The sequence below is a fragment of the Chanodichthys erythropterus genome, chromosome 17, assembly GCF_024489055.1.
Source record: "Chanodichthys erythropterus isolate Z2021 chromosome 17, ASM2448905v1, whole genome shotgun sequence".
Classification (NCBI taxonomy): domain Eukaryota; kingdom Metazoa; phylum Chordata; class Actinopteri; order Cypriniformes; family Xenocyprididae; genus Chanodichthys; species Chanodichthys erythropterus.
Window position 1 is genome coordinate 32,098,767 of NC_090237.1, and position 26,987 is coordinate 32,125,753.

The following is a 26,987-nucleotide window of genomic DNA, read 5'->3' on the forward strand; positions in this document are numbered from 1 at the left end:
AAGTGAAGTTTGCATAATAGTATCTACATTATACTACATTATTATAATTGAAATGAATAACAATCTAAAGTAGATTTTTAAAGTTATATCAATAAGCTATGTAAATTGTTCACTTTAACAAGTATTTAAAAGGGTGTGTGGGACTGAACCACAAAACAATTCAATACATGCATACATCGTCTCAATCGTGTATTTATTGTCTTGAAAAGTGTTTATTTGGATGTTAAAGCCATTGTTAGCGATCTCTAGAAGACATGCTGTTAGTTCCTAGTTCATTTTCTTCTTTATATGAATTTGTGGCCTAAAGGTGTACAGAGAGTGCCCTCCGGTTGCAAGTATGAATTAAAAACACCATTCCTGAAATGTCCTCTTCTTCTTTACAATAATTTGTGGACTAAATGTGCACAGAGAGCGCCCTCCGACTGCAAGTATGAATTAAAAGCACAGTATCCAGCACTCATAGTGATGACAATAAATATTCTCAGTATAGAAAATTGACATAAATATAGAATAAGAATCCATCAATATTTCTCCAACTGTGCATGCTTTTAAGCTAAAAGCCTATATGAAATGCCACAGAGGTAACACGATTGTTCAGACACTTTGCATCACAGAAATAAATTATATTTTAAAGAATATAATAGAATACAATTATTTAAATTGTAATAATATTTCACAGTATTGCTGTTTATGATGAGCTGAGACATGATTACAGAGGGTTTTTTCACAGCCTTACCTGACTGAAAGGCCTCATTAATATGCAAGTCATTTCAGGTCATTATTATGCAATTCCTTTGTCTTCTCAGGTGTAAATGGTCCATTATTTATGCAGATTCACGCCTCCTCACATATTGTGTTTCTTGACAAAAAGTGTCTTATAAAAATTGAAATCTCTCTATTGTTTTTTATGAAAGAGTATTCAGCATAATTTTTACATAATTCTGTAGCAAAAACTCTAGTCTACAAACTCCAATAACCAGAAGTCTTGTGAACACAGATTTAATATACTTTTTTTGGCCTTATTTCAGTGACGTAAGTTTTTTGTTTTTTCAATAACCACGCATAAACATTATTCTTTCAAAAATACAAAGATGTACATACATGTTCCTCACATATTACTGTAGCCTAGTTTGTGCTGAATACAGTGTAATGACACTTTTGTCATTTATATGTTTATGAACAACTTAAAAAAGCATAAATGTCAGGGCATGTCAAAACTTCTCCAAGCCCCAAATCAGCCTCAGACTCCAGAAGATTAATGCCGTGCAAGTCATTTTGGATAAGCATCTGACATAAGCTTAAATGTTAATGAAAGCCCTTACTTTACCCTTAACCCTTGCCATACTTTACTGTTTGAGCTTCAAGAAAAGTAAAATCATTTAAGAGGCAGAGGAAGTTATTTGTTACATCCACGCCTGTCCCAAACTCCGTTTCCCAGAATCCTCGTGTTCCGCACACCTGTCTGCACTTCCCTCATCAGTCTTCCCACCATCCCTGGATTCCCTGTACCTGTTCATTGTCATTAGCACTCCTTTTAAGTTGGACTCACTCCCAGCACTCCCTGTCCATTCTTATTGTTATGTTGTACATTTATGGAGATACTGATATTTGTGTTGTAGTTAATCTGTTCCTTGTTTATATTAAAGCCTATATTATTATTGTGGATTTCCTTGCCTGCCTCGTCTCTACAGCACAGTGTGTAACATTATTGCATTTTTGACAAACATTATGATCAATTGCACACAATAACCCAAGAATGTGCATTAACATAAAAAGGCTCCATTTCAATTCATGTTGTATTTAAAAATGTGCAATTAGCAGTTGGTATGTGAGTTTGCACATACACTAAGCTAATGAGAATGAACATGAGCTATTGTCACTTCGGGTGACACAATAGAGACAAATGGGTTGAGTTAATGAAGATAAAGCATTTTCAAACATCAGGAGTCCAAGAGCCTGACTAGAATTTTCAACACTTTGAGCCCCTACAATAAGAAAACTTCATTCTAAGACGCCCCACGCAGTATTTGTTTCACCTTCTCTGCCGTGTGCCAAAAGCCCTCAAGAATATCGGAGCAGCAAATAAAAGGCACCTTGCAGGCGAGAACTAAACAAAGTGAGTTTGGAATTACAGACCCCAGTTTCCAGTCTAAACTCAATCAGTTTCCCTTCCCTCTCTCCTCGCTGAGGCAAAGGCACCCTGAATTACACTGGCTGGAATCAATGTTCACTAGAGACAAAGAAAAAGGGGCTTGTACTCAATGTCCTTATATGAATATAAGTCATTTCAGATCATTCATTGTGAGAAAATTACATCAGTATAAATCAATAATGATCCTGCCACTGGTGTTTGTCTCATGTTTGTGTGAGCACTGTGCATTTTGCATATGGCTTTTTGTTTGTTTCTGTGTGCCGTGTGCTCTTCTGTCAGTCTCTGGTCTGCGCCTGACAAACCTTAGCATGGATATTTTAATCCCATAACTTTGGAAACATTATAACGTACACATAAAGTGAATCGATTAGCCTTAAAGGGATAGTTCAACCAAAAATGAAAATTATCCCATAATTTACTCACCCTCAAGCCATCCTAGGTGTATAAGGTGTATCTTCTTTCAGACGAACTCAATCAGAGTTATATAAAAAAATATCCTGGCTCTTCCAAGCTTTATAATGGTAGTGAATGGAACTCCCAATTTTGAAGCCCAAAACCAGTATGCATCCATCCATCATAAAAGTAATCCATGGGGTTAATAAAGGCCTTAAAGTGAAGCGATGGGTTTTTGTATGAAAAATATACATATTTAAAACTTTATAAACTATATTAACCAGCTTCCGACAAACATCCATACACAAGTCGACTTATGGCATTTTTCCGGGCTTCAAAAATCGTGCCATTCCCTGCCATTATAAAACTTGGAAGAGCCAGAATATTTTTTAATATAACTCTGATTGTGTTTGGCTGAAAGAAGACAGTCATAGACGCCTAAGATGGCTTGAGGGTGAATAAATTATAGGATAATTTTCATTTTGGGTGAACTATCCCTTTAAGTCAGCATGTAGAATATACACTACCATTCAAAAGTTTGGGGTCAGTATGATTTTTCTTTTTTAAGAAATTAATAATTTTATTCAACAAGGATGCCAAAAATATGAAGCAGCACAACTGTTTTCAACATTGATGATAATAATAAATGTTTCTTGAGCAAATCAGCATATTAGAATGATTTCTGAAGGATCATGTGACACTGAAAACTGGAGTAATGATGCTGAAACATCATAAGAATAAATCAAATTTTAAAAAATGTGTAATTTATAAAACTTTTATTTTATTTTATATTGTATTAATATTTCACGATATTACTGCAATAATGTTATCAAATAAATGCAGTCTTGGTGAGCAGAAAATATCTTACCAACCCCAAACTTTTGAACAGTAGTTTAAATACTTTATGATGGCTATATTATTGTTCACCCATCACAAACTTATGACCTTTATGTTATTATTTCAAATATCTATATCAAATATTATATCGGCTTTACAGTATAAAACAGTTTTAAACATTTTCAATAAACATGCATGCTTATGAAGATGTTGGAGTGTAAATCTCACAAAACCTCTCAAGAAATGGTCATATTTCAACTTTAAATCAAAAGACAGAAATACAATTTCAAAAAACAAAACAAACACAAAAAATATATTACGGTAATGAGAACAATAATTACAACAAACAAATAAATAAACAAATCTTGCATTACAATATTGATCATTTTGAGGTAAATCTATGAAATTGTTGTGAATACAAAATATACTTTTTTTTGTCTTTCAATTTTGGAGTGAAATGTGACCAGGACATGCGTTTGTGAGTTTCACCCTAAACTTGTCTGTATGTAAATATACTGTAGCATCTGTTACTCACCTCCAAGAAACTGCATGCCCCCTGCTGCGCGTCCGATGGTTCTGGAGATGAGCTCTGATATGCAGCAGCCCATGAGCGCTGTGAGCGCCACCAGCAGCAGCAGGCCACATCCGACCCCCGTCACAACAGTACAGATCCGCCATTCCACACTCGGGATGCCCTGAAAGCTTGCATAGCGCCCGCACTGCTCCAGCATGACCGTAGCCTGCCTCTCCTCATCCCGAACGGGATACGAGCACCGCCGGAAAGTGCCGAAGGACACCGGCTTATCCATTTGTGAGCCCAGCAGCCAGTAGGGCATGAAGAAGCCCACGCAGGAAGCTGCTGCGCTCAGCAGGGACACCAGAGCCCAGATCATCCCTGTGCATGTCAGGCTGGATGCCATGCTAGACAAATGTCTTTAAATATTGGACACACTTCCAGAAGAGAGCTTGGAAAATGAGGATGTCACAAAAAAATTGTTCCTTTTCCCTTGTTGGAAAGAGGATGTCTATCTCCATACAGTTTTCACCATGGTTCTGTGTGCCGTCACCTGAGAAAGAAGCAATAAAACACATTGTCCCGTCAATCGTCACAAAGTTTTGACTGACTTTTAATAATCAGAAAGAGTCACAATTCCTGTTATCTAATGCAACAACATTCATATACAGTGGCATGAAAAAGTATGTGAACCCCTTGCAGAATCTGTGAAAATGAGAATTATTTTAATAAAATAAGAGGAATAATAAAAAAAAATGCATGTTATTTTTTTGTTTAGTACTGTCCTGAGTAAGATATTTTACATAAAAGATGTTTGCATTTAGTTCACAAGACAAAACATTAGCTGAATTTATTAAAATAACCCCATTCATAAGTATGTGATCCCTTGATTCTCAATACTGTGTGTGATTACCTGGATGATCTACGACTGTTTGTTTGTTTTGTGATGGTTGTTCATGAGTCTCTTGTTTGTCCTGAGCAGTTAAACTGAGCTCTGTTCTTCAGAAAAATCCTCCAGCTCCTGCAGATTCATCAGTTTTCAAGCATTTTTGCATATTTGAACCCTTTCCAGCAGTGACTGTAGGATTTTGAGATCTGTGTTTTCATACTGAGGACAACTGAGGGACTCAAACTCAACTATTAAAAAAGGTTCAAACATTGACTGATGCTCCAGAAGGAAACACAAAGCATTAAGAGTCGGGGGGTGAAAACTTTTGAACAGTATGAAGATGTCACATTTTTTCTGATTTTGTTTAAATATCATTGTTTTTCATTTAGTACTGCCCTTCGGAAGCAACAGAAGATACTTGCATGTTTCCCAGCAGAAAAATTAAGTACAATTTACCTTGATATTTGAATTCAAAATTTTTCACCCCTCGGCTCTTAATGCGTCGTATTTCCTTATGGAGCATCAGTGAATGTTTGAACCTTTTTTAATAGTTGAGTTTGAGTCCCTCAATTGTCCTCAGTGTGAAAAGACGGATCTCAAAATCCTACAGTCACTGCTGGAAAGGGTTCAAATATGCAAAAATGCTTGAAAACTGATGAATCTGCAGGAGCTGGAGGATTTTTCTGAAGAACAGAGCTCAGTTTAACTGCTCAGGACAAACAAGAGACTCATGAACAACCATCACACAACAAACAAACAGTCGTAGATCATCAGGTAACCACACATTGAGAATCAATGGTTCACATACTTAAGAATGGGGTTATTTTAATAAATTCAGCTATTGTTTTGTCTTGTGAACTAAATGCAAACATCTTTTATGTAAAATATCTTACTCAGGACAGTACTAAACAAAAAATAACATGCGTTTTTTATTATCCCTCTTATTTTATTAAAATAATTCTTATCTTCACAGATTCTGCAAGGGGTTCACATACTTTTTCATGCCACTGTACACCAGGGGTTCTCAACTCTGGCACTCAAGATCCAATTCCCTGCAGAGTTTAGCTCCAACCTCAAACAAACTCATCTGCCTTTCTAGTAATCCTGAAAACCTTGATTAGCTTGTTCAGATGTGTTTGATTAGGGTTGGAGCTAAACACTGCAGGAACTAAAGGGGCTGTTTAACAACTAAAAACTCAAAACTTTGGTAACACTTTAGACTTTCTGTAGACTTTCTGCTTAATATCTGCTAACACTTATTGTGATGGTCCCACCAACATACATTCTACTGACTGCAAATACATGTCAACTAAAGCCCAAAGTATAGTTCACTTTTTACGATTATGCAAGGGTCAGCGTAGAGTGCACGTGATGTGAATTCCATCATCAGAAGAGTACACGCACACTGTAAGTGCACCGCTGGATTTTTGTAAGTGCCTGTTGTCGCTTTTATCTTGTGTTATCTTATATTCTTCTTATTGTGGATACACATATTTATTCACTAATGTAAATACTCTCGAGACTAACAATATTTCATTTTGCAGTAGATGTAAGGATTAAACTATCACATTAAACATGAGTTCTATGTCAATAAACTTTGTGCATTTATTATTGTACATTTCTAATATGAAATCTCCACAACCCACAACAACGCCACCACCACCTGCACAAAGGAAACACTTTTATGTTTTTAGTACATTGTTGTCGTGTAAACATACACTAAGTGGACCTTGAGGGTCAGAGTTGAGAACCGCTATTCTCAACCTTTTTTGAGTAATGGACCCCCATCATATTTGGAACCATCTTCAAGGACCCCAGAATAAAATTGACTCATTGGTATCATTAATGACTTTGTGACGACCAAATGTAATAAACTATAATTTACTACTACGTTAGTTGATTTGTCCTATATTTAGTCATATAGTCAGTTATATTATACATATATTATCTTCTTCTTTTATGGGAACATGTCAAATGTCAATATATACAAAAATTCATATTCAGATATTTTATAAGGACCCCCTGGCTTTATGTCAAGGACCACTAGGGGTCCACGGACCCCTGGTTGAGAAACACTGCGCTAGAATACACTATTCAACTGTTCAAAAGTTTAGGGGCAGTAAGATTATATATATATATATATATATATATATATATATATATATATATATATATATATATATATATATATATATTTTTTTTTTTTTTTTTTTATTAAAGAAAATAATGCTTTTATTTAGCAAGGGATCATCAAATTGATCAAAAGTATCAGTAAAACATTTATAATATTGCAAAATATTTCTGTTACAAATAAAATGTCCTTTTGTTTATCCGATTCATCAAAGAATCCTGAAAAAAATTTTTTAACATGGTTTCTACAAAAAAAATTAAGCAGCACAACTGCTTTCAACACTGAAATTAATAAGAAATGCTTCTTGGGCACCAAATCAGCCTATTAGTATGATTTCTGAAGGATCATGTGACACTGAAGACTGGAGTAATGATGCTTTTTTTAAATTATTTTAATAAATGCTGCCTTGGTATACAAATTATATGCCTAAATATTTCTTTTCTGGCAACTTAATTTTATAATTTTACTGCACACTTACAGTGTAACAGGTGATTAGTGTACATTTGAATTTACATTTCAATATGACATGGAAATTCTATACATATCCCAAAGATTTGATATCTTTAACTTGGTAAACACGGCAGTAATTATGTTTTCCTCAAAAACACCTACTGAAAAATATAAGCTAAAAACAAACTTAAAACAAAAGAATGTAAAAAATACAATTAGTTTTATAAACTTACTTTATTTAACTTACTATATTTAGATTTGAATCATTTTGGCTAATAAAATCAATAGATGTTAACAAAACATTTTTCTTTTCTTTTCTTTTCTTTTCTTCTGAGAACATGCATAAACAAATAAACAATCAATTATACATTCCCATTCCTGTTTGTTCTCCCTAGACTTTACCATGACAATGAGAGCAATAGTTCTGAATAGAAATTAAAATTATTGATTGAATACTTTAAATAAATAAATGATTGATTAAATGAATGAATGAATGTAAAAGAATTAATCAACATTTCATGGCATGTCTAACTACAGAATCTGAATGAACTTTAATGATTTTAAGCTTCTGGAGTTTAATTTAATGTTTGTTCATGTGGTTAATGAAAGTTTCACTCAACTTCTTTAAAACAGTGCAGGAAGAGTGAACAGAACTCCATATAAGGCTGATTTATCTAATATTTACACAAATGGTTGCAGAGGGACACTAGCAAAGAAAAAGAAAAAAAGAAAAGAAAAAAATGATTTGGTAAAATCTATTGATTTTATTAGTCAAAATGTCATTATTTGAAATTGAGACAAATCTAAAAGTTAAAGTAAGTTAATAAAACTAATTTTAAGGCTCATTGGAATAAATCCTATGATAACTGCACATTTTCACTTTTCAGTGTGTGAATCTCATAATCAGTAATTATAATTCTCGTTAATAAGACATATGCTTAACAGATCAGCCGTGCTCTTGACATTTATAGCCTATGGATGTTTATCTAAGGGTGTTAAGGATTATAAGGCTTAATGTAATCATATTTTTTATGATATGAATGTAAATTATTACAAAGTGTTATGAGAGGTGTTAAAGGGGCTTAAACATCTAATTTTTACAGAAAAGAAAAGAAAGGTTTCCGGGAAAACTCCTCAACAGACTGATCTTCTATAAGCTATTAACAGTAGGCTACTAATGATACATTTATGACAGTTATGATATAAACTCATGCCATGCAAAAGACAAGCACGACATCATGCCAAAACATGAATAACCATAAAAACACCCATCGTGTGTGATAACTTACATAGATATATTCTGACTGGCGTGTTAATTCAAACTCCGGTCCAGCTTCATGGGACCGTGAAGCAGAAATAAACTTTGTCCGCTGAACGGGGCTCAACTCGCTCTGCGCACGCAGAAAACGCGCGTTAAATTCCGTTAATTGAGGTCTGCTGAAGTCAGCTTGTGTTTAGTTCACTGTCACTCCTGCAGGAAAGCGTTGAAATAATCCCAGTGTCTTTAATAAGAGACGCGAAATACTGAGCAGTGTGCCCGTGTCCCTGCACTGAGCGCAGTGTGGCAGCAGTCAGACTGTGAGTCCGAGCGCGCTCCCTCACTCTCTAACGTCCTCGAAGCTCCGCCCACTGTCCTGTTTACTTTTATTCACACCGGGGCTAGTTGTCACACGTTTTACTCCAATAATATTTCTCAGGGTAGATTTATTTTAAAATCAGTTTCTATACAGACATATACCTTAAAGTCTTTACAAAAAAAAAAAAAAAAAAAAAAAAAAAACCCGACAGAACATTAATGCCCAGCTGAAAAAAAAAAAAAAAAAATGCAGTTAACTTATAGCTAACTTACAGCTGGCAATGTTGTCTATATGTTGTCACAATGGGAACCTGCTTTTGACACCGATTTTTGAGACGAATACCTGCGTTTGAAAATAAAAGACATTCTGTTTGTATCTGTTTGCTTTTCTCACTATAGTCCCCTTTATCTTGCTCACGGTTGTATTCTTAACGCAGTACTGCGTTAAATCTGCTTATATACATTTCTTGTGACAGTTGCTTATCCAAATAATTTTTTATTGAAAATGTTCTTCTTCAGGTTTATAAATCCAACATTAAAGCTGCAATATTGATTTTATTATGATAATATTATGATTTTTGCAGTAAAATATCCAAAAACCACTAGGCCAGTGTTTAATATTTTGTTTACCTGAGTACTTACAATATCCCAAATGTTTCCAACTATTTGTAAATCGTGAGAAAATTGCAATTTTAACCAAGGCTCCGGGACGTGTGTGGAGTCGCCTGTCAATTGCATCATACCTGCCCTGCGTCAACTCGGTTTCCGGTAGAAACCATATAAACACCAAAGACGTTTTAATATTTACATGTTTTAATAGACAAGGGAACAACTGTTTTGATATATTTATAGACAGAAAACTAATTGTTGTTATATAGTTCAACACGTTTACTCTTATTGTTTAAATCTAATTTTCTTGATTTTCTGAGAGTGCTTTACCATGCCTCAAAGAAAAACACTATTTTGTCAAGTAGCTAACATAGCATAATCGCATGCAGCTTTATTTTTAGTAACAGTAATACAGCATTTTCTCAATCATACAATATGTTTTAAAATTAATTGCATGCCATTTATCAACACGAGCCATCCAGCATTCATGATATTCTAAAATCGATCTTACTGCAGTGTGCAACAGTGTCTCACAGCAATATTAACTGAGTAAAGTTATAACATCATTTTCAACACTCTCAAATGTATCTAATATGATAAACAGAGCTGCGTTACCTCATGACCGGAAAAGCGGAAGCGGCGCCGGCGACTGTGGCATAATAAAAGTTCTGTATGGGAGGGCGTCAGGCGTGTGTTGCGCAATCGCAATCTGCTCTGCTTCATACTACAGTAACGTTAATAATCTCATCCATGAACATGACTTCTTCCCGAGTCCTAAACCAATTTTTTTCTCCATCGGCTGTGATGTGCAGACCGTGTCCCAAGATTCCGCGCTCAAACTTGGCATCAACAAGCTACGCCTTTGTTTTGAATAGGCCTCTAGCTGACAGAATATCTTACAGTACATTGCACCTTTAATTATAGCAATATTTGGAAACAATATGTTGTGTTTATAATGCCAAACCTATTATTTATCTAATTTATCTATTATTTATAGTTTGAATGTTTTTTTGTTGTTGTTGTTGTTGTTGTTGTTGTTGTTGTTTTCATATATAAAAATATATAGATGGTTTTTAGGAAGGGTGTCCCTCATAAAAGTTTCATCATACTAGGGGGTCCTTGGCATCATTAAGTTTGAAAACCCCTGGTCTAAAGAGGTTTTTGAACTGCAGTACAAAAGAGTAGGGATGGTCCCTGGAAAAGGTTAGACTAGAGAAAACAAACAAAACAATCTAAAATTAAATAGATAATAAAAATAAGTTTAACTGAATTAAAATATATTAGCTTAAAATAAAAAAATGATTTAAATAAATTTAAATAATAATACATTAAAATGTATTAATTAATACAAATGTATTCAATAAATAAAAAAATATTTAATAAATAAATAATCTAACAGTAAAGTATAGAGTAAAAAATAATGTAACATAATATAAACCAAATAAGTCTTTGCAGATAAAGATATTAGCTTTTTTTTTTTTTTTTTTTTTTTTTGGAGAGGGGTTCCTAGTACTAGGGTGATCATATTCGGAGGTCTGTGACATCAAAAAGATTTTTTTAAGAAGCTGATCTAGAAATAAAGAAAAGAAAAATTAAAGTAGAATCCTCCAACATCTTTATTTTAAATGTTTTATAGGCTTTTTTTAAAACTAAATTTATACAGTTAAACAATTATGAAATGTAAAAAAAAATTAAAAAATAAAAAAGATTTCCAAAGATTTGATACTTGCATCAAATCGAACCATAAAACAAACAAAGAATAAAACAAGAATGTATAAAATATAAATGGATAAAAAATAATGTACAAATAAATAGCTGTTTGTTCTCCTTAAGGCCCGTTCACACCAAGAATGCGAACTATAACGATAATGATAAAGGTATAGCTGTAAATATCATAAATATAAAAGAATAGCAGAGCACAACTATAACGAAAACAGCACAGAGAAACAATATCGTTGGAATAATTTTCAGAAAAACTTTTTCCAGCTGATTAACCATAAAAACATTGACAACCAATCAGAATCCATGCTGATTTAAAGAGACAAAACTGCAGCATTTATGCATTTATTATAAACAGAACAATATTATACATTGGTGTGGACGCTAGTTGTCATTATAGTTATCTTTTTGTAGTTATCATTCTTGGTGTGAACTAGCAGTATGTTAGTAAAGCTCAGGAGATGCTGGTGTAAAGTGGTGCGTGCTGGAGAGGAGACTATAAGAATAATTCACAAAGCCTCACATCCTGAAACACTACAGAGAGTGTAACCCTGTGCCCCACCTCCACTCTCCATTTAATCCCTCTGAGGAGAAATGGGTTGAAATTCAATTGTGTTTGCCCTCTCTGGTGCAATATCTGTAGTTGTTGTGATTATTCATTGTCAAGGTAACTCCCCTTTTCCCTCTGGCAAGGTGAAGTTAATGTCAAGGCACTGGTCTGAAGTGATTTGTTGTATTTTGACAACAATTACAGGCGCCATTTGTTATGGAATTAAATTGACAGCAAGGTGTGTCAGCTCAAAAGATCACTTTTATTATGTTTGTGAACTTGTGAACTGGTTAAATCTCCCCCAAAACAACCCAAACCGCTCTCATTCTCATGGGTCTGCCAGATTTTTCCAACAGATGATACTTTCTGTTGACTTTTATTTATTATTATTATTTTTTAAATATATAAATATATTGAGATAATGTCTCTTCTAATATTAAGCCTCCTTACACAACCCTTTCTGCATTTTTACATTTTCAATATATAAGCAATATCACACTCGTAGCCGTGCGATATTGCTCTATATCAGCACGGCTGTAATTCGGCCGTAGGTCACAGTCATGCTAATGTACAGCCATATCACATGGCTATGAGTGATATTACGTTTATTATACAACAGTTCAATGGCACAAGAGTGTAAATAAATAAAAAAAAGAACAATGGATTGTCTTTAAAAACCCTCTTTTGTGAGGAACTACTTCTTCTGCCACAGATACAAATCTCAAGTTGACAGTTTAACAGTTGAGTCCAAGCCCCCATTATTAATTCTTAAACGTCACTTTAAAACTAGTAACGTTGAGTCACTTCATTGAAACTCATTGTAATATGTAGAGTACATTACAGTACTATGAGAGAGAGATCAACTAAGCGAGATGATATTCTTCAGATCAATCATAATCACAAAATCAGTTTGAATGTCCACTGAGGGAAGTGATATGTTTGTCCTTTTAACATTTAAGACATTCCCATGACAGCGATAGTCAATGCATTTGTCAGTTGTGTCTCGTAAGATGTTGTTTAAAGTAAAAACGTCCTTGTTTAGTTGTTTCAGTACATTTCAATATAAAAGTCTTTGCGACTGACTCACTCATAAAGACACACTCAATTGCTGCCATCTCGTGGTGTATTAATGTAACTTTCACTGAAGTCTAAAACACTAACAGACTCTTTCTCAATACCATGGCATGTTATTTATATAAAATGTTATTTATTGAAAAATAATATTTAAATTAACAACAATAGCCATTATAACAGTGTAAGAAGTAAAATAGGAAATAAACACTAGCAAACAGTTCAGTCAAACGTACAAAAGCAGCGCTCTAGTTAGTACAGGATTTAATTTCAATGCAAATATACACACTAAAAACTCCTGGGTCAAAAATAACCCATTATGGGTTATTTTTGACCCAAATCCTGGGTTAAAAAGGGACCAACTAATTTCTGGGTTATTTCAACCCAGAAAAATGGGTTATTCTTTTTGACCCAAATTCTGGGTCAAATACCTGACCCAAATTTTGGGTTAAAATAACCCAAAATTGTAGTTAATATAACCCAACTTCTGGGTCAAAAGAACAACCCCAATATCTGGGTTGAAATAACCCAGAAATGAGTAGGTCCCTTTTTAACCAAAGGTCAAAAATAACCTAACTTGGGTTACTATGCCAGTATGCCTTATTTCAGAAAATAAAACTTCAGGCACTTACACACTTCAAGCACTTTTACATTTTTATTGCATTAAAATTAAATTAAACTCTACATAAACTCTACACACTTGGACCTATTTATCTTAGGTCACACTGTAATAACATTAGACATTAGAAAAAATAGAAAAATAAACAACTCATTCTCTTTCAAACATTTGACAACATTCAATAACTGGATTGAACTTGAGGGACAAGAGTTTTGATAGTGTCCTCATCTAAGAGAAGAAATGCCTCCTCATCTCTGTCTTCACCTGAAAGACAGAAAACAAGACAACATGAGTATTGTTAATAAGTCGAGACAATTGTGAACCACTCACCGGACACTCTGATTATCAAGCTAACAAATAATCACTTTTATGGGAATGCTGTTTTTTTTTGTTTTTTTGTTAAAAACAACAACAACAACAAAAAAAAAAACCTGGCCCAATTTGCTAGTTAACTAATGTGGTTCTTTTGCAGCACTACCCATTTTGTGTGAATGACAGTCTATACTGTCCATCTTTTCTTTCATTAACAAGTGTAATAATGACATTAATGCGAAGGTAAATATCTGGCCTATTATTATGCATAACAGCTTAAAGACAAGGCACAAGTATCTTTTAACTATAAGGGTTATTATAGAGATGCATTCCCCACTGTCGAAGAAGTTGTGACTGTCACAAAATCTTGCACTGACACATTTAAGCCATATTAAAGAAAAATATTTAGGTATAGAGATGATATGAGGGCAGTTAAAGGGATAGTTCACCCAAAAATGAAAATGTGATGTTTATCTGCTTACCCCCAGGGCATCCAAGATGTAGGTGACTTTGTTTCTTCAGTCGAACACAAATGATGATTTTTAACTCCAAACGTTGCCGTCTGTCAGTCTTATAATGCGAATGAATGGTAACACAATTTATAAGAGTCAAAAAATATGCTTAGACAAGTCCAAATTAAACCCTGCGGATCGTGACGACACATTGATGTCCTAACCGTGCGTTCACACCGCCGCCGGCGAGAGCGTCAACAGTCACCTTGGCCGCCCTGCCAACAACGCTGTACTGTTCGTTCAAACCGATGGGAGGGTCAAAGTAAATGACAAGTTGCGTTAACCAATCGGAAGCCTGTCAAGCGAGGACATCTACATTCCGATTGGTTGCCGCCGAACCGCGTCATAGCTCATTACCATAAAGTTAACCTGATTTCAACTCTCCTCGCCGCTCTCATCGTCCAAAACGCGCCGCGCCGCACCGCTCTCGCCGGAGCTCGCCGCCGTGCTCTTATTGAAAATTAATGACTTCCTGTCACTTTGACGTTCTCGCCGCCGGCGGTGTGAACACACAGTTAGACACAAAACGATCGGTTTGTGCAAGAAACCGAAAATGATTTATATCATTTTTTACCTCTAAAACACCACTATGTCCAACTGACATAGTGGTTTCTCAGACAAACCGATCGTTTCGTGTCTTAGGACATCAATGTGTCGTCACGTGCCGCATGGTTCAGTTTGGATTTGTCTAAGTATATTTTTTGACTCTTATAAATTGTGTGACCATTCACTCGCATTATAAGACTGACAGACGGCAACGGTTGGAGTTAAAAATCATCATTTGTGTTCGACTGAAGAAACAAAGTCACCTACATCTTGGATGCCCTGGGGGTAAGCAAATAAACATCACATTTTCATTATTGGGTGAACTATCCCTTTAAAGAGTAAAACGCTCACCTCTAAAATTCTCTATCAGCTCAGACATCCGCCACTCAGTTAGCTTATCAGCGACAAAGCTGTACATTTAAAATGACCTGGAGAAAACAATAGAGGTTAGCAACAATTTGAAGACTTGACACGCTTCTTTAACTCTCACTACTCAGCACTGTATAATATGATAAGCACAGCGCAGCTGGGTATTCTGTAGCCTCGTCGCTCTAGCCACGGCTAAAGGGGGTCGCACACCGGAAGAGAAGCGTAACGTTATATTCAAACACATTATTCTCTATGAGTGTACACACACCGGCGGCGCCCAGCAACGGTTCAGGACCTTGTTCAAAATCCTGCAGCGCCACAGCGCGCTATGTAATGTTACATAGATTTATATTAAATTTACACTTATTTGTCTCAAATCGTCGTTAATGTATATACTGACTTCACCATGTGCTGCAATATAAAGTTAGTTTTACATTAATTTACAGAAATCAGCTGCATGAATACAAATTGCTGATGTTATTGGATTTTCAGGTGATATTCTCCATTCAGTTAACGGACGCTCTGAGGTAACTTAAAGTGTTCAGACTGCATACTCAGCAACGGTTGTATTTAATTATACAGTACACTCATAACATACTGACATTATCTTAATTCCACAATGTCCTAAAACATAACAATATTGCTGGCCATAAACTGAGAAAGTACACGATACCTCGAGTTGTTCTAGACGCGGCGCGGCGCGCGCTTCTCGTCCGGTGTTCAACCCCCTTAACGCGGCATGAAGTCGCCACTAGCTGCACGTACCTATCGTATTATTACCAGTATTATAACAATGAGATAAGTACAGCACAGTTGTCATTTCCTTCTAAACACATTAAATAGGTCACACGTTTCTCAACTATGTGTAAAAAGCATTTCAACCATTTTGACACCTAATTTCATGAACTTATCGTTATTTTTAATCATTCAAATTTGGCTGGGTGGTTAATAACACTTTCTTATTTAGTCTGACAAATTCAAAACACACATTTATTTTGACTTTACACGGACTTTAAACTAGTTAGATGTTGTTGCGATATCCGCAGGCGGCTACATGCTCACCACAGAATTACCACGGTAAGCCATGGTCATTTTTTTACAAATGGTGCTAAACTAGCAACGGGGACATGGACACAGAAAACTTTACGTTACATTGACACTGAAAATACTTGCTTACCTTGAATACGCGACGAAGTTGCACCGAAGAAGCCCAGACCAAAACGGATCGAGTGCGTTCAAGTTCAAGTGACGGTTATTCCAAACGACTGTTGTGAGAAAATTCCAGAACAACAGCGGGGGGCAGGGAGAGGGGCGTTAACCCAGAACATGGGTTACTCTTTGAAAAATAACCCAGAAACCTAAACAACCCAGGAATTGGGTCAAAATATTAGCCCTATAACCCAGAAAATGGTTACTCTCTGAAAAAATAATCCATAATTTTAACCCAACACAAATAACCCAGAAAATGGGTTAAAGAAATAACCCAGGAGTTTTTAGAGTGTAGTTATGAAACTTAATATAACCTTTAAGCCAAATCTATTAGCTCTGGAACAAGTAATAAATTAATAAGACCAAAGATTGCCAATTTGATATGCCCAAAGCGATTTATACCTCATGTTTAAACACTATTTACATAAGAGCCAGCAGCAAATTCCCAAAGCACTGGGCGAGATGAAGCTGTTCTCTGCGGGTACATGAGCACTGAACGGTCACTGATGGTCTGCAGCTCACATCTACAAAAGCATCGAAACAATTTTTCAAATAGGTGCTATGTTTATATATAAATCGCATATCTGAGCTCTAAACAACTAAATTCTTGTCTAAAAAACAACATTCCATTACAAAATAACAGTAGTATCTAATATGTTGGGTTTGCTCATCCACCATGACACTCGCGTAAGAATGCTGACAGTGGAGTGAGTGATTTGAATGGTGAAACGGTTCCTAGAATATCGCATGGCTGGAAAGACCTCTCAGCCAATCAGATTCGAGAACCAGAATGAACTGTTGTATAAATAATTATAATATATTTTATAATTTACTATCCTTATTAAGACATTTGGTCTCCACAATGTACACAAAACCTGACTGAAATGCACACATTTATATAGCCTACAATGGGGACATACCATAACCTTCTATTGTTTTTTAAGTATAGGCTAGTTGTGTATAATTACTATAGAAAAAAAATATATATATATTTAAAAATATAATGATAATAATAAGGCTATTATTGTATATTATTATAATAAAGTAAAAATATATTTAGTAAAAGATATGAGATGTTTTTATATTTACCTTATAAAACATATTTTGCTAAAATATATTAAAATATTTCAAACATTATTTATTAAGGTCTCCATGAAATCAAAATCTTGGGGGAATAATGATTTATCCGTGCACAGTAACAAAGTCCCTTTTTATTCTATAGTCTTTGACAGTAACTTCCCCTCTGATGACGTGTTTACTGACGCGAGGGCGGGGCAACCCGTCAAAACCGAGTCCCGCCCTACATTTTTTCTTGTTTTTTCGTTTCACTCCGAGACGTTACAATAGGGAAGAAAAGATTCCCATTTAATGCCGACTCTAAACATTTCCCTTCAGCACAACATAGCCAAAGAGCAAAGTGGTACCACTTGGGACGCGGAACTAAAGTGTTCAGCACTTGTGACAGTGGGACGTTTTTCTGGTTACTCAAAACAGCTTCCTGGAGGTTGACGTGGATGTTGATGATGGCAGAGACTAAAGCAGATCTGTCAACTGATGCTTCAAACCTTCACATCTCTAACAGCAGCGGGAATGTGCCCTCACAGACCAACAACCCTCTGTCCAGAAAACTCAACAAGATCCTGGAGACCAGGCTGGAAAATGACAAGGTCTGTGTCGGTTTGGTCGCACTAGCTAACTTATTAGCCTCGCAGTGCACCTGTCACTACGTACTCTTTACAAGTATAATTTATAATAATAGGGGAAAAAATGCTGCATCCTTGGTTTAAACAGAGATAATAAAGCAAAGATAGCACCAAAAGTACCAAAATGTCAGTACTGTGGTGTACTCTATATAAAAACCTTTATCATGTTATAATATTACACGCTAAATCAATGGTACATGAAAGTAAAAAATACTAACGTTCATTTACTTAGATATTTACTTATCTTTCTTTTTTTTAAAAAAGAAATTAATGCGTTTATTAAGCAAGGACACATTCAATTGATCAAAAGTGACAGCAAAGATTACTACATTGTTACAAACTTTCTATTAATCAATGAATTAGCATATACTAGATTAGAAAACAAAATAGTACTGATTTTACTGAATTTTTAATTGAATAAATGCAGCCTTATATACCGAAAGTCCGTTGAATTTCCATACCATCACTGTACTGTACTGCCGCAGTACACTTGGTGAAGGTTTGCTGTAATGATTAGACATATTGCTTTGATCAGAACATATATTGTGTTTTGTAAATGGAATTATATAATTTGATGTCTCTAGCCATGATCTTCATGTCGTATGGGTTATAGGTAGGATGCAGTTGACAAAAAATCAGCAGTAAAGGTCCTGTTGTCTCATTTATTTTCTCTATTTTTAGGAGATGCTGGAAGCGTTGAAATCTCTCTCTGTGTTTTTCACTGAGAACAGCCTGAGAACCAGGAGAAACCTGCGGGGAGACATCGAGAGACGCAGCCTGTCCATCAATGAAGAGTTTGTACGGATATTTAAAGAAGTGACAGAGGTAAATTCACAGGCAGGGTAGAGTAGAGCACAAGCTGTTGGAACTTGGAAGTTCATTGTAGGTTTATAGGTGCAGAAATATATTTATTTTTTGACAACAATTTCTATGAAGCAGCTCAGACCAAAACAATCCAAAACTGTTACATTACATAAGTTGCCTGTGGGGCTTTTTATGATCTGTCATCTTATGTTGTACATTAATTAAATGTGATTAAACATGACATGTTTTTTTTATATGTTCCTTGAGGTTAACTCATAATATTAATACAAAATTTTGCACACACAAAGAAATGTATATATACACACACCGATCAGGCATAACATTATGACCACTTTCCTAATATTGTTGGTCCCCCTTTTGCTGCAAAAACAGCCCTGACCCATCGAGGCATGGACTTCATTAGTGTGCTGTGGTATCTGGCACCAAGATGTTAGCAGAAGATCCTTTAAGTCCTGTAAGTTGTGAGGTGGAGCCTCCATGGATCGGACTTGTTTGTTCAGCACATCCCACAGACGCTCGATTGGATTGAGATCTGGGGAATTTGGAGGCCAAGTCAACACCTCAAACTCATTGTTGTGCTCCTCAAACCATTCCTGAGCAATTTTTGCTTTGTGGCAGGGCGCATTTTCTTGAGGCCACAGCCACCAGGGAATACCGTCTCCATGAAAGGGTGTACATGGTCTGCAACAATGTTTAGGTAGATGGTATGTGTCAAAGTAATATGCACATGGATGGCAGGACCCAAGGTTTCCCAGCAGAACATTGCCCAAAGCATCACTCTGCCTCCGCAAGCTTGCCTTCTTCCCATAGTGCATCTTGGTGCCATGTGTTCCCCAGGTAAGTGACGCACACGCACCCGGCCAGGGGTCAGCATGGGCACCCTGACTGGTCTGCGGCTATGCAGCCCCATACGCAACAAGCTGCGTTGAACTGTGTATTCTGACACCTTTCTATCAGAACCAACATTAACTTCTTGAGCAATTTGAGTTATAGTAGCTCGTCTGTTGGATCGGACCACACGGACCAGCCTTCGCTCCCCACGTGCTTCAATGACCCTGTCAACGGGTCACCACTATTCCTTCCTTGGACCACTTTTGATAGATACTGATCACTGCAGACCAGGAACACCTCGCAAGAGCTGCAGTTTTGGAGATGCTCTGACCCAGTCGTCTAGCCATCACAATTGAACCCGTCAAATCCTTACACTTGCTCATTTTTCTTGCTAATAACCCATCAAATTTGAGGACAAAATGTTCACTTGCTGCCTAATATATCCCACCCACTAACAGGTGCCATGATGAAGAGATAATCAGTGTTATTCACTTCACCTGTCAGTGGTCATAATGTTATACCTGATCAGTGTATGTGATAAAACGATTATTTTCAAATTTAGTTTTTGACCTTTTTGAGGGGTGACTCCTTTTAAGGCTTATAAATGGCCACTGTTATGACTGGCTAAGGGTATTGTACATGACACAGTATCAACACCCGCTTGCTATTGTACATGAGTAAGTGTTTTGAAAACATTACCCATATAAAATTGTAATTTACAGACAAAGCATTATTAAATAATTTTCTTACAGTTTGTGATGCAGCTGCTGTCAGATCCAATACAGAGCTGACTGCTTCATCTTTCAGAAAGTTTCTTTGCAAACTCTCCATTACACTGTGCCTCGTTTACAAAATCAAATGCTCTGAACAAGCATATAGTCCTCTGACATGATCCAGGATGCCATTAAAAATAAACCTTTTTCACTCTTTCATTTGTCCTGTTGTCAACAGATTCAAGTGTGTGGAGTATGTCAGAAACTGAACGTGCATCTATATACTGTATCCAGTGTAGACAGCATCAGTGATTACAATGGGTTCTATTTGCTTTTAATGCAACACTTCTGGTGTAGGCAAGCGTCAGCCATTAAGAGAGCATGTGACGTCACAAGTCCCACAATATCAAAACGAGCTGTTTTTGGAACTTGATTAAATTAATGCTTTGTTTATAATGAGGAAGATGTTTTGAGCTATGAAACTTGCAGGATGTTTTACTGGTACAAAGACCTTGATGTCAAAAGATCAATGTAAATTTGGCAAATTTGATTTCTCATGTCATGACCCCTTTAAATTACAATGTATATTCATGCATTTTACTTAAGATTAATACACGTTATTAATACATGTTAATTCAGCAAGGACACATTCAACTGATCAAAAGTGAGACTTTACTGCTCTTTTGAACACTCTATTTATAAAAGAATCCTGGAAATAAATCCATGGTTTCCACAAAAATAACAAGCAGCACAACTGTTTGATTATAATAATAACATTGATCATCATAAAAATTGATAATAATAAGAAATAGGACATTTTTCTGAGCATCAAATCATCATATTAGAATGATTTCTGAAGGATCAAGTGACACTGAAAACTGGAGTAATGATGTTGAAAATTCAGCTTTGGGATAAATTATATTTATGTATTAAAATAGAAAACAATTACTTTAAAGGTGCCCTAGAACTTTTTAAAAAAAGATGTAATATAAGTCTAAGGTGTCCCCTGAATGTGTCTGTGAAGTTTCATCTCAAAATACCACATAGTTTTGTTTTTTTATTAATTTTTTTAACTGCCTATTTTGGGGCATCATTAGAAATGAGCCGATTCAGGGTGTGTGGCCCTTTAAATCTCGTGCTCCACGCCCCAAGAGCTCGCGCTTGCCTTAAACAACATAAAAAAAGTTCAAACAGCTAATATGAGGCTGTTCTCCGTGGCTAATGGCTAATGCTACACTGTTGGAGAGATTTATAAAGAATTAAGTTGTTTATGCATTATACAGACTGCAAGTGTTTAATAATGAAAATAACGACGTCTCTTGTCTCCGTGAATACAGTACGAAACGATGGTAACTTTAACCACATTTAACAGTACATTAGCAACATGCTAACGAAACATTTAGAAAGACAATTTACAAATATCACTAAAAATATGTTATCATGAATCATATCAGTTATTATTGCTCCATCTGCCATTTTTTGCTATTGTCCTTGCTTGCTTACCTAGTCTGTTGATTCAGCTGTGCACAGATCCAGAAGTTCTGCCCTTGTCTAATGCCTTTCATAATGTTGGGAACATGGGCTGGCATATGCAAATATTGGGGGTGTACACCCCGATTGTTACGTAACAGTCAGTGTTATGTTGAGATTCGCCTGTTCTTCGGAGGTCTTTTAAACAAATGAGATTTATATAAGAAGGAGGAAACAATGGAATTTGAGACTCACTGTATGTCTTTTCCATGTACTGAACTCTTGTTATTTAACAATGCCGAGGTAAATTCAATTTTTGAATCTAGGGCACATTTAAATTGTAATAATATTTCACAATATCACAGATCAAATAAATGCAGCTTTGGTGAGCATAAGAGACTTCTTTCAAAATCCTTACAAAAATCTGCTCACATTTATGAAATGTACTGTGCTTCAAATAATATTCTTATTATAAATTCTTATGAATAAAAGCTTCTGACTAAATGTAAATTAAATATACATAATAAACTTTGCTCCATTTGCACATAACCTCTGTACCTTCTGCTGCTTTTTGGACTCATCTTCAGAGATCTTAAGTGTGTCTTTCTGCTTCAGGAACTAGAGAGTGTTCATGAAGATGTTCAGGCTATGAGCTCCTGCTGTGAAGAAATGACCAACAGGTTAAAGGTAATCACGCATGTTCGCTTTTCACCATGTGAAATCAAAATGGGACTTTTGGTGCTTTATATCCATGTCTGAGGTAATCTATATGCTAATGTACTCCAGAATGTTGACAAAATAAAAATTTAAAAGCCATTTCAAGATTTTGAAGAAGATATTTGAATGAACATTTTTGAAGGACCAACATGCCAACATGCTATTTTATGTTCCTTGTGTCAACAGGCAGCTAAAGAACAAACCCAGGACTTGATTGTGAAGACCAACAAACTTCAAGGAGAGAAGTGAGTCTGATGTAATGCTCTGCAGTGTTTGACTGATATGAGGTTTTCAATAGCTGGAGAGCAGGCTTGCCGATGGCATATACTGAAGCAATATCAAAAGTACAAGAGTTGCAATACAATAAAAAGTCCCTGTGGTACTAAATATCATATGGAGCCTGCAGTGTAACAACACATTCCGCCACAATATGTTGCAGTACAAAAATGCAACAATATGTGTCATGGATCGTGACGATATGTATTGTGTATAGTTCACACAAAATTAAACTTTAGTTTACACAGATTTTATTTAGCATCAAATAGAGTAAAGGTCAGACATTTAAGCTTTCATGTTTATTAATCGTTATTAATAAAGTAAAAATAAAAGGCATTATATAATATAATAGAATATTTAAAACATTAAGGCCCGGTTTCACAGACAGGGCTTAGCCTAAACCAGGATTAGGCCTTAGTTCAATTAGGGTATTTAAGTAGTTTTTATAAATGTATCCTAGAAAAAAACATTTCTGGTGTGCATCTTGAGACAAAACAATGGCACTGACATAATATTTTAAGATATGTCAGTCCAAGCAACTTTGAGTTAAGACAGCTCAAACATGCATTTTAGTCTAGGACTAGCTTAAGCCTTGTCTGTGAATCCGGGGGAATATGTATGCATTTAGTACGGTCCAAGCTTATTCAAGTTCAAAAACGTTAACTCTATTTTGGCATTGTTTTTGGCTTTTCTTTTTCCTGAATGTGGAAGTCTTGCCCGACTCATAGCAGAATTATCCTTTACGTTTTCTGGTATCTGATGTTTCTGGTCAAATTAGGGTATTTTTCTGAGCTGATAATGTAATGTTAAACCTATGAAAATGGTTTAAAAAAAGCACATGGCATCTTAGTGCCACTACTTAACAGTGTCGCATGACCGTCTTTATCAGTGCCTCACCCGTCAAAGTTTAATTATGCATAGATGACATGAAGTTAGCTGCATTGAAAACAGATGGGCACTCATATTCTACATACAGGAATCCATTTTGAGTGTTATATTAGCTGTTTGAACTTTTTTTTATGTTGTTTAAGGCAAGCGCGAGCTCTTGGGGCGTGGAGCACGGGATTTAAAGGGCCACACACCCTGAATCGGCTCATTTCTAATGATGCCCCAAAATAGGCAGTTAAAAAAATGAATTGAAAAAAATCTATGGGGTATTTTGAGCTGAAACTTCACAGACACATTCAGGGGACACCTTGACTTATATTACATATTTAAAAAAAAAAAGTTCTAGGGCACCTTTAATTTTTGGGTGAACTAACCCTTTAAGAGGTGCATCAATTTTTGATCAAGATGTTGGCAATGCAAGAGTCTAACACTCTATAAAGTCTACTCCAGCACATCGCAAAGACTTTAAATGGCTCACAATGCACTGTGTGTGTTACTAATCACATTATAAGATAATTTCTCCCGTTGCCATTTATTCTGTTTCTATGCGCTGATGTTTGCTTCTAAAATGAGAAGAAAAGTTCTGTAATTTAATTTAAAACTCTTGTCTTTGTAATTAATGAATATCAAGCACTCCTACCAGAATACCACAGTGTTCTATTTCTGGTAAACATCACAATGTTGGACTATTCTTAGCAGTAGAGCAGTGCCAGCAGGGCAGCCTTTCAGAGCAGATGACAACAAGACTGCGGTGTTACAAGAATCTCATTTCCATTTATACATCAGAGAAATCTGAAAGAGTGTGCACATGTTCACTGCTGTGCACTGTGATGTCCAACTTTTGATGAGGTCAATGAAGCATTCATTGTCTTCTTTTGGAAAATGTTTATCTCCATTATACTATACAATATACTATGATGGTGTAGTTTTGCATTTCCAATTAATATTTCCTTATCTGTTTTGCTGCTAGCTTTGAATGCAACTGATTACAAGCTAGCTGCTGATAACGAGACAATGCGATACACAAAAGGAATGACACAGAGAGAAGAGGATTCTGGTATATGAGACTGTTACTTGTTGACTTGATTGGTCAAACCATATCATATCAGGGAATTTGGCTCTAGGTCTGAGACTCAAGATGAAGGCACAGAATGATAAATCAAGGCTCTAACTTCAGCACATCTTGTACTTCCAGCAACCCAGAGATCATGTTTATGTCCCTCACTGGTGAAATATACTTGTTTATGGCCATTGGGAGACTGCCCATGAAAGTCATTTGAGTGGAACTGATTGAAGAGAGGGCTGACAGGGCATTGATTCTGCCGGGCTGTGGTGTGCCATTTGGTGGACCAATGAGATGTGGAGAGAGACAAATAGCAGTGAAGTACTTTGCTGTCCGCTTTCTATGGACAGCTACCTTCTAAGCAGCATGTATGTGTCCACTGGTGTGGAGCTGAGTGTGTGTTTTCTGTTAAGTCTACGAGAGCTGACCGGAAGGCTTATGCAGGGGATTGTGGGATTGACAGTGAGTGGAGTATTTAAAGGGTTTAGAAATGTAGAAAACTATATTCAGTTTTGATGATTGCTATGAGGCAGTGATTTGTAATCTGTTTGTTTGCTAATACTGCTGCAGATTCTGGTGGATTTAGTCCGAAGTAAGGCTGCCCTTAAGATTGCCTATGCACGTCTCATATGTATTACATGAGAATATTTGTTTTCCAGTTTAATTGGTTAATTTAAAAGTAGACATTTAGCTTTCTATATGTCTGTGAGGCAAGTTTACATTGAGTTTTGGTTCTTTTTTATTGGCGCACTCAAGTTCACAGAGAGAAGCGGTAGAAAGCGCACCCTGTTTGCTTTCATTATTTTACAAAAGCACAATGTTTTGATGTTACTGTGAGTGCGCACAAATAAATGTAGACTCTTCACAGATTCAAAAGATGTATTACTCTTATCTGTGTGACCAAAAATGTCGGAGTATTTCAGTGCAAGTGATCGCGCCGGCGCCTCAATGTTGGCTGTTATGGAGTAAGCACGTTACTATTCAGCTTTCACACTCCGCACAAACACTTGAATAGCCCACATTTTTCTAGGTTAACGTTAAAGTTAGCGGCCAAGTCAAGTTGCTACTACTTACGTTTCAGATGATAAGCCATATTTGAGGTTGATGAATGATGATAGGCAAGCTTTTGGATGTCCTGCCCGATGTACTGTATTTACCACATAGACCAGCTGTTAATCATCTGTCCGTCACAGACTTCGCAACTTCCTGTGGAATTTTTTTCCCCCTGCGACTAATAAAATTTTGGTTGACTAAGCCTCTTCTCGTTGACTAATGTTTGATCGACTATTAGGGGGTAGCCCTAGTCCTAAGCAAATTTTTACATACTACTACATTAAATTTAATTTCAAATATAGTCTACAAGAAACTCATAGTGCAATTGCATTCTAAGTGAGGGATAAATGTGATGCTGCCTTACAGAAGGTATTTGAAGGCAACATAACTTTTGGAACAGACTTCACACCAGGGATGCGCCTATGATGTCTCGGTAGGTTGGAAACTCATTAGGCTTTGGAAAAGAGATGAAGACTTCAATGAGGAAGGCGAACATTGTGAAGACAGAACAAGATCTTTTGATAAAGAGATGAGCTAAGTTCAGAGGTTTGTGCGATTAAACGAGTCTGAGATTGGCTGAGGAAATAATCCTGTTGTTTTAGAAGCAAGAGTCCATCGTATCTCTGACCTTGCGGAACGGCCCTTGATTTTGGCACCAAAGGAAATGCTGACAGCTGTGATGGACAGCTGGTGTCTCCACGCTCTACTACCATCAACCCTGTACTCGTCCAGCAGGAGAGTTTGTCTAAATCCACAGAGTGGCACACAAAGACAGACAGGTGAGAGAGAAGAGATGGATCAGAGAGAGAGAGAGAGAGAGAGACATTGATGAAACTATAATGAGGTCATTTTTCTGGAATGTATTGTAAGGCGCTGTCAGGAAATATTTGTCCAGGCCAATAAAAATGCTTATGTTCATTTCATGCCAGGTTTAAAATTCATTCATTTTAAAGGGGACATGTCACGGTAAACAAGATTTCCCTTCCTCTT

The 26,987-nt window shown here is 36.1% G+C and overlaps 2 protein-coding genes and 1 long non-coding RNA gene across 4 annotated transcripts in view; 1 reads left to right on the top strand and 2 right to left on the bottom strand.

Moving 5' to 3' along the window:
• LOC137005097 (lipoma HMGIC fusion partner-like) overlaps positions 1 to 8,920 on the bottom strand; it is a 111,197-nt gene extending 102,277 nt beyond the window's left edge. The window contains exons 1-2 of the mRNA XM_067365878.1: positions 8,656 to 8,920; positions 3,918 to 4,449 (exon numbers count right to left, since the gene is read on the bottom strand). Of these exons, the coding sequence (XP_067221979.1) occupies positions 3,918 to 4,302 (385 nt within the window). The 5' untranslated portion in view covers positions 4,303 to 4,449; positions 8,656 to 8,920. The remainder of the gene's footprint in view (positions 1 to 3,917; positions 4,450 to 8,655) is intronic.
• Positions 8,921 to 13,469: 4,549 nt separating this feature from the next.
• On the bottom strand, positions 13,470 to 16,546 carry LOC137004784 (uncharacterized). Its single transcript, XR_010892182.1, has 3 exons — positions 16,427 to 16,546; positions 15,232 to 15,308; positions 13,470 to 13,774 (listed from the first exon to the last, which is right to left on the bottom strand). It is a non-coding gene; the product is annotated as an uncharacterized lncRNA (long non-coding RNA).
• cog6 (component of oligomeric golgi complex 6) overlaps positions 14,721 to 26,987 on the top strand; it is a 68,350-nt gene continuing 56,083 nt past the window's right edge. The window contains exons 1-5 of one of the 2 annotated variants that reach the window (XM_067365406.1): positions 14,721 to 15,165; positions 17,953 to 18,125; positions 18,843 to 18,986; positions 22,616 to 22,687; positions 22,904 to 22,962. In XM_067365406.1, the coding sequence (XP_067221507.1) occupies positions 17,973 to 18,125; positions 18,843 to 18,986; positions 22,616 to 22,687; positions 22,904 to 22,962 (428 nt within the window). In that variant the 5' untranslated portion in view covers positions 14,721 to 15,165; positions 17,953 to 17,972. Of the gene's footprint in view, positions 15,166 to 17,797; positions 18,126 to 18,842; positions 18,987 to 22,615; positions 22,688 to 22,903; positions 22,963 to 26,987 lie in introns of those variants that run through there. The other variant, XM_067365405.1, reaches the window with a different exon arrangement.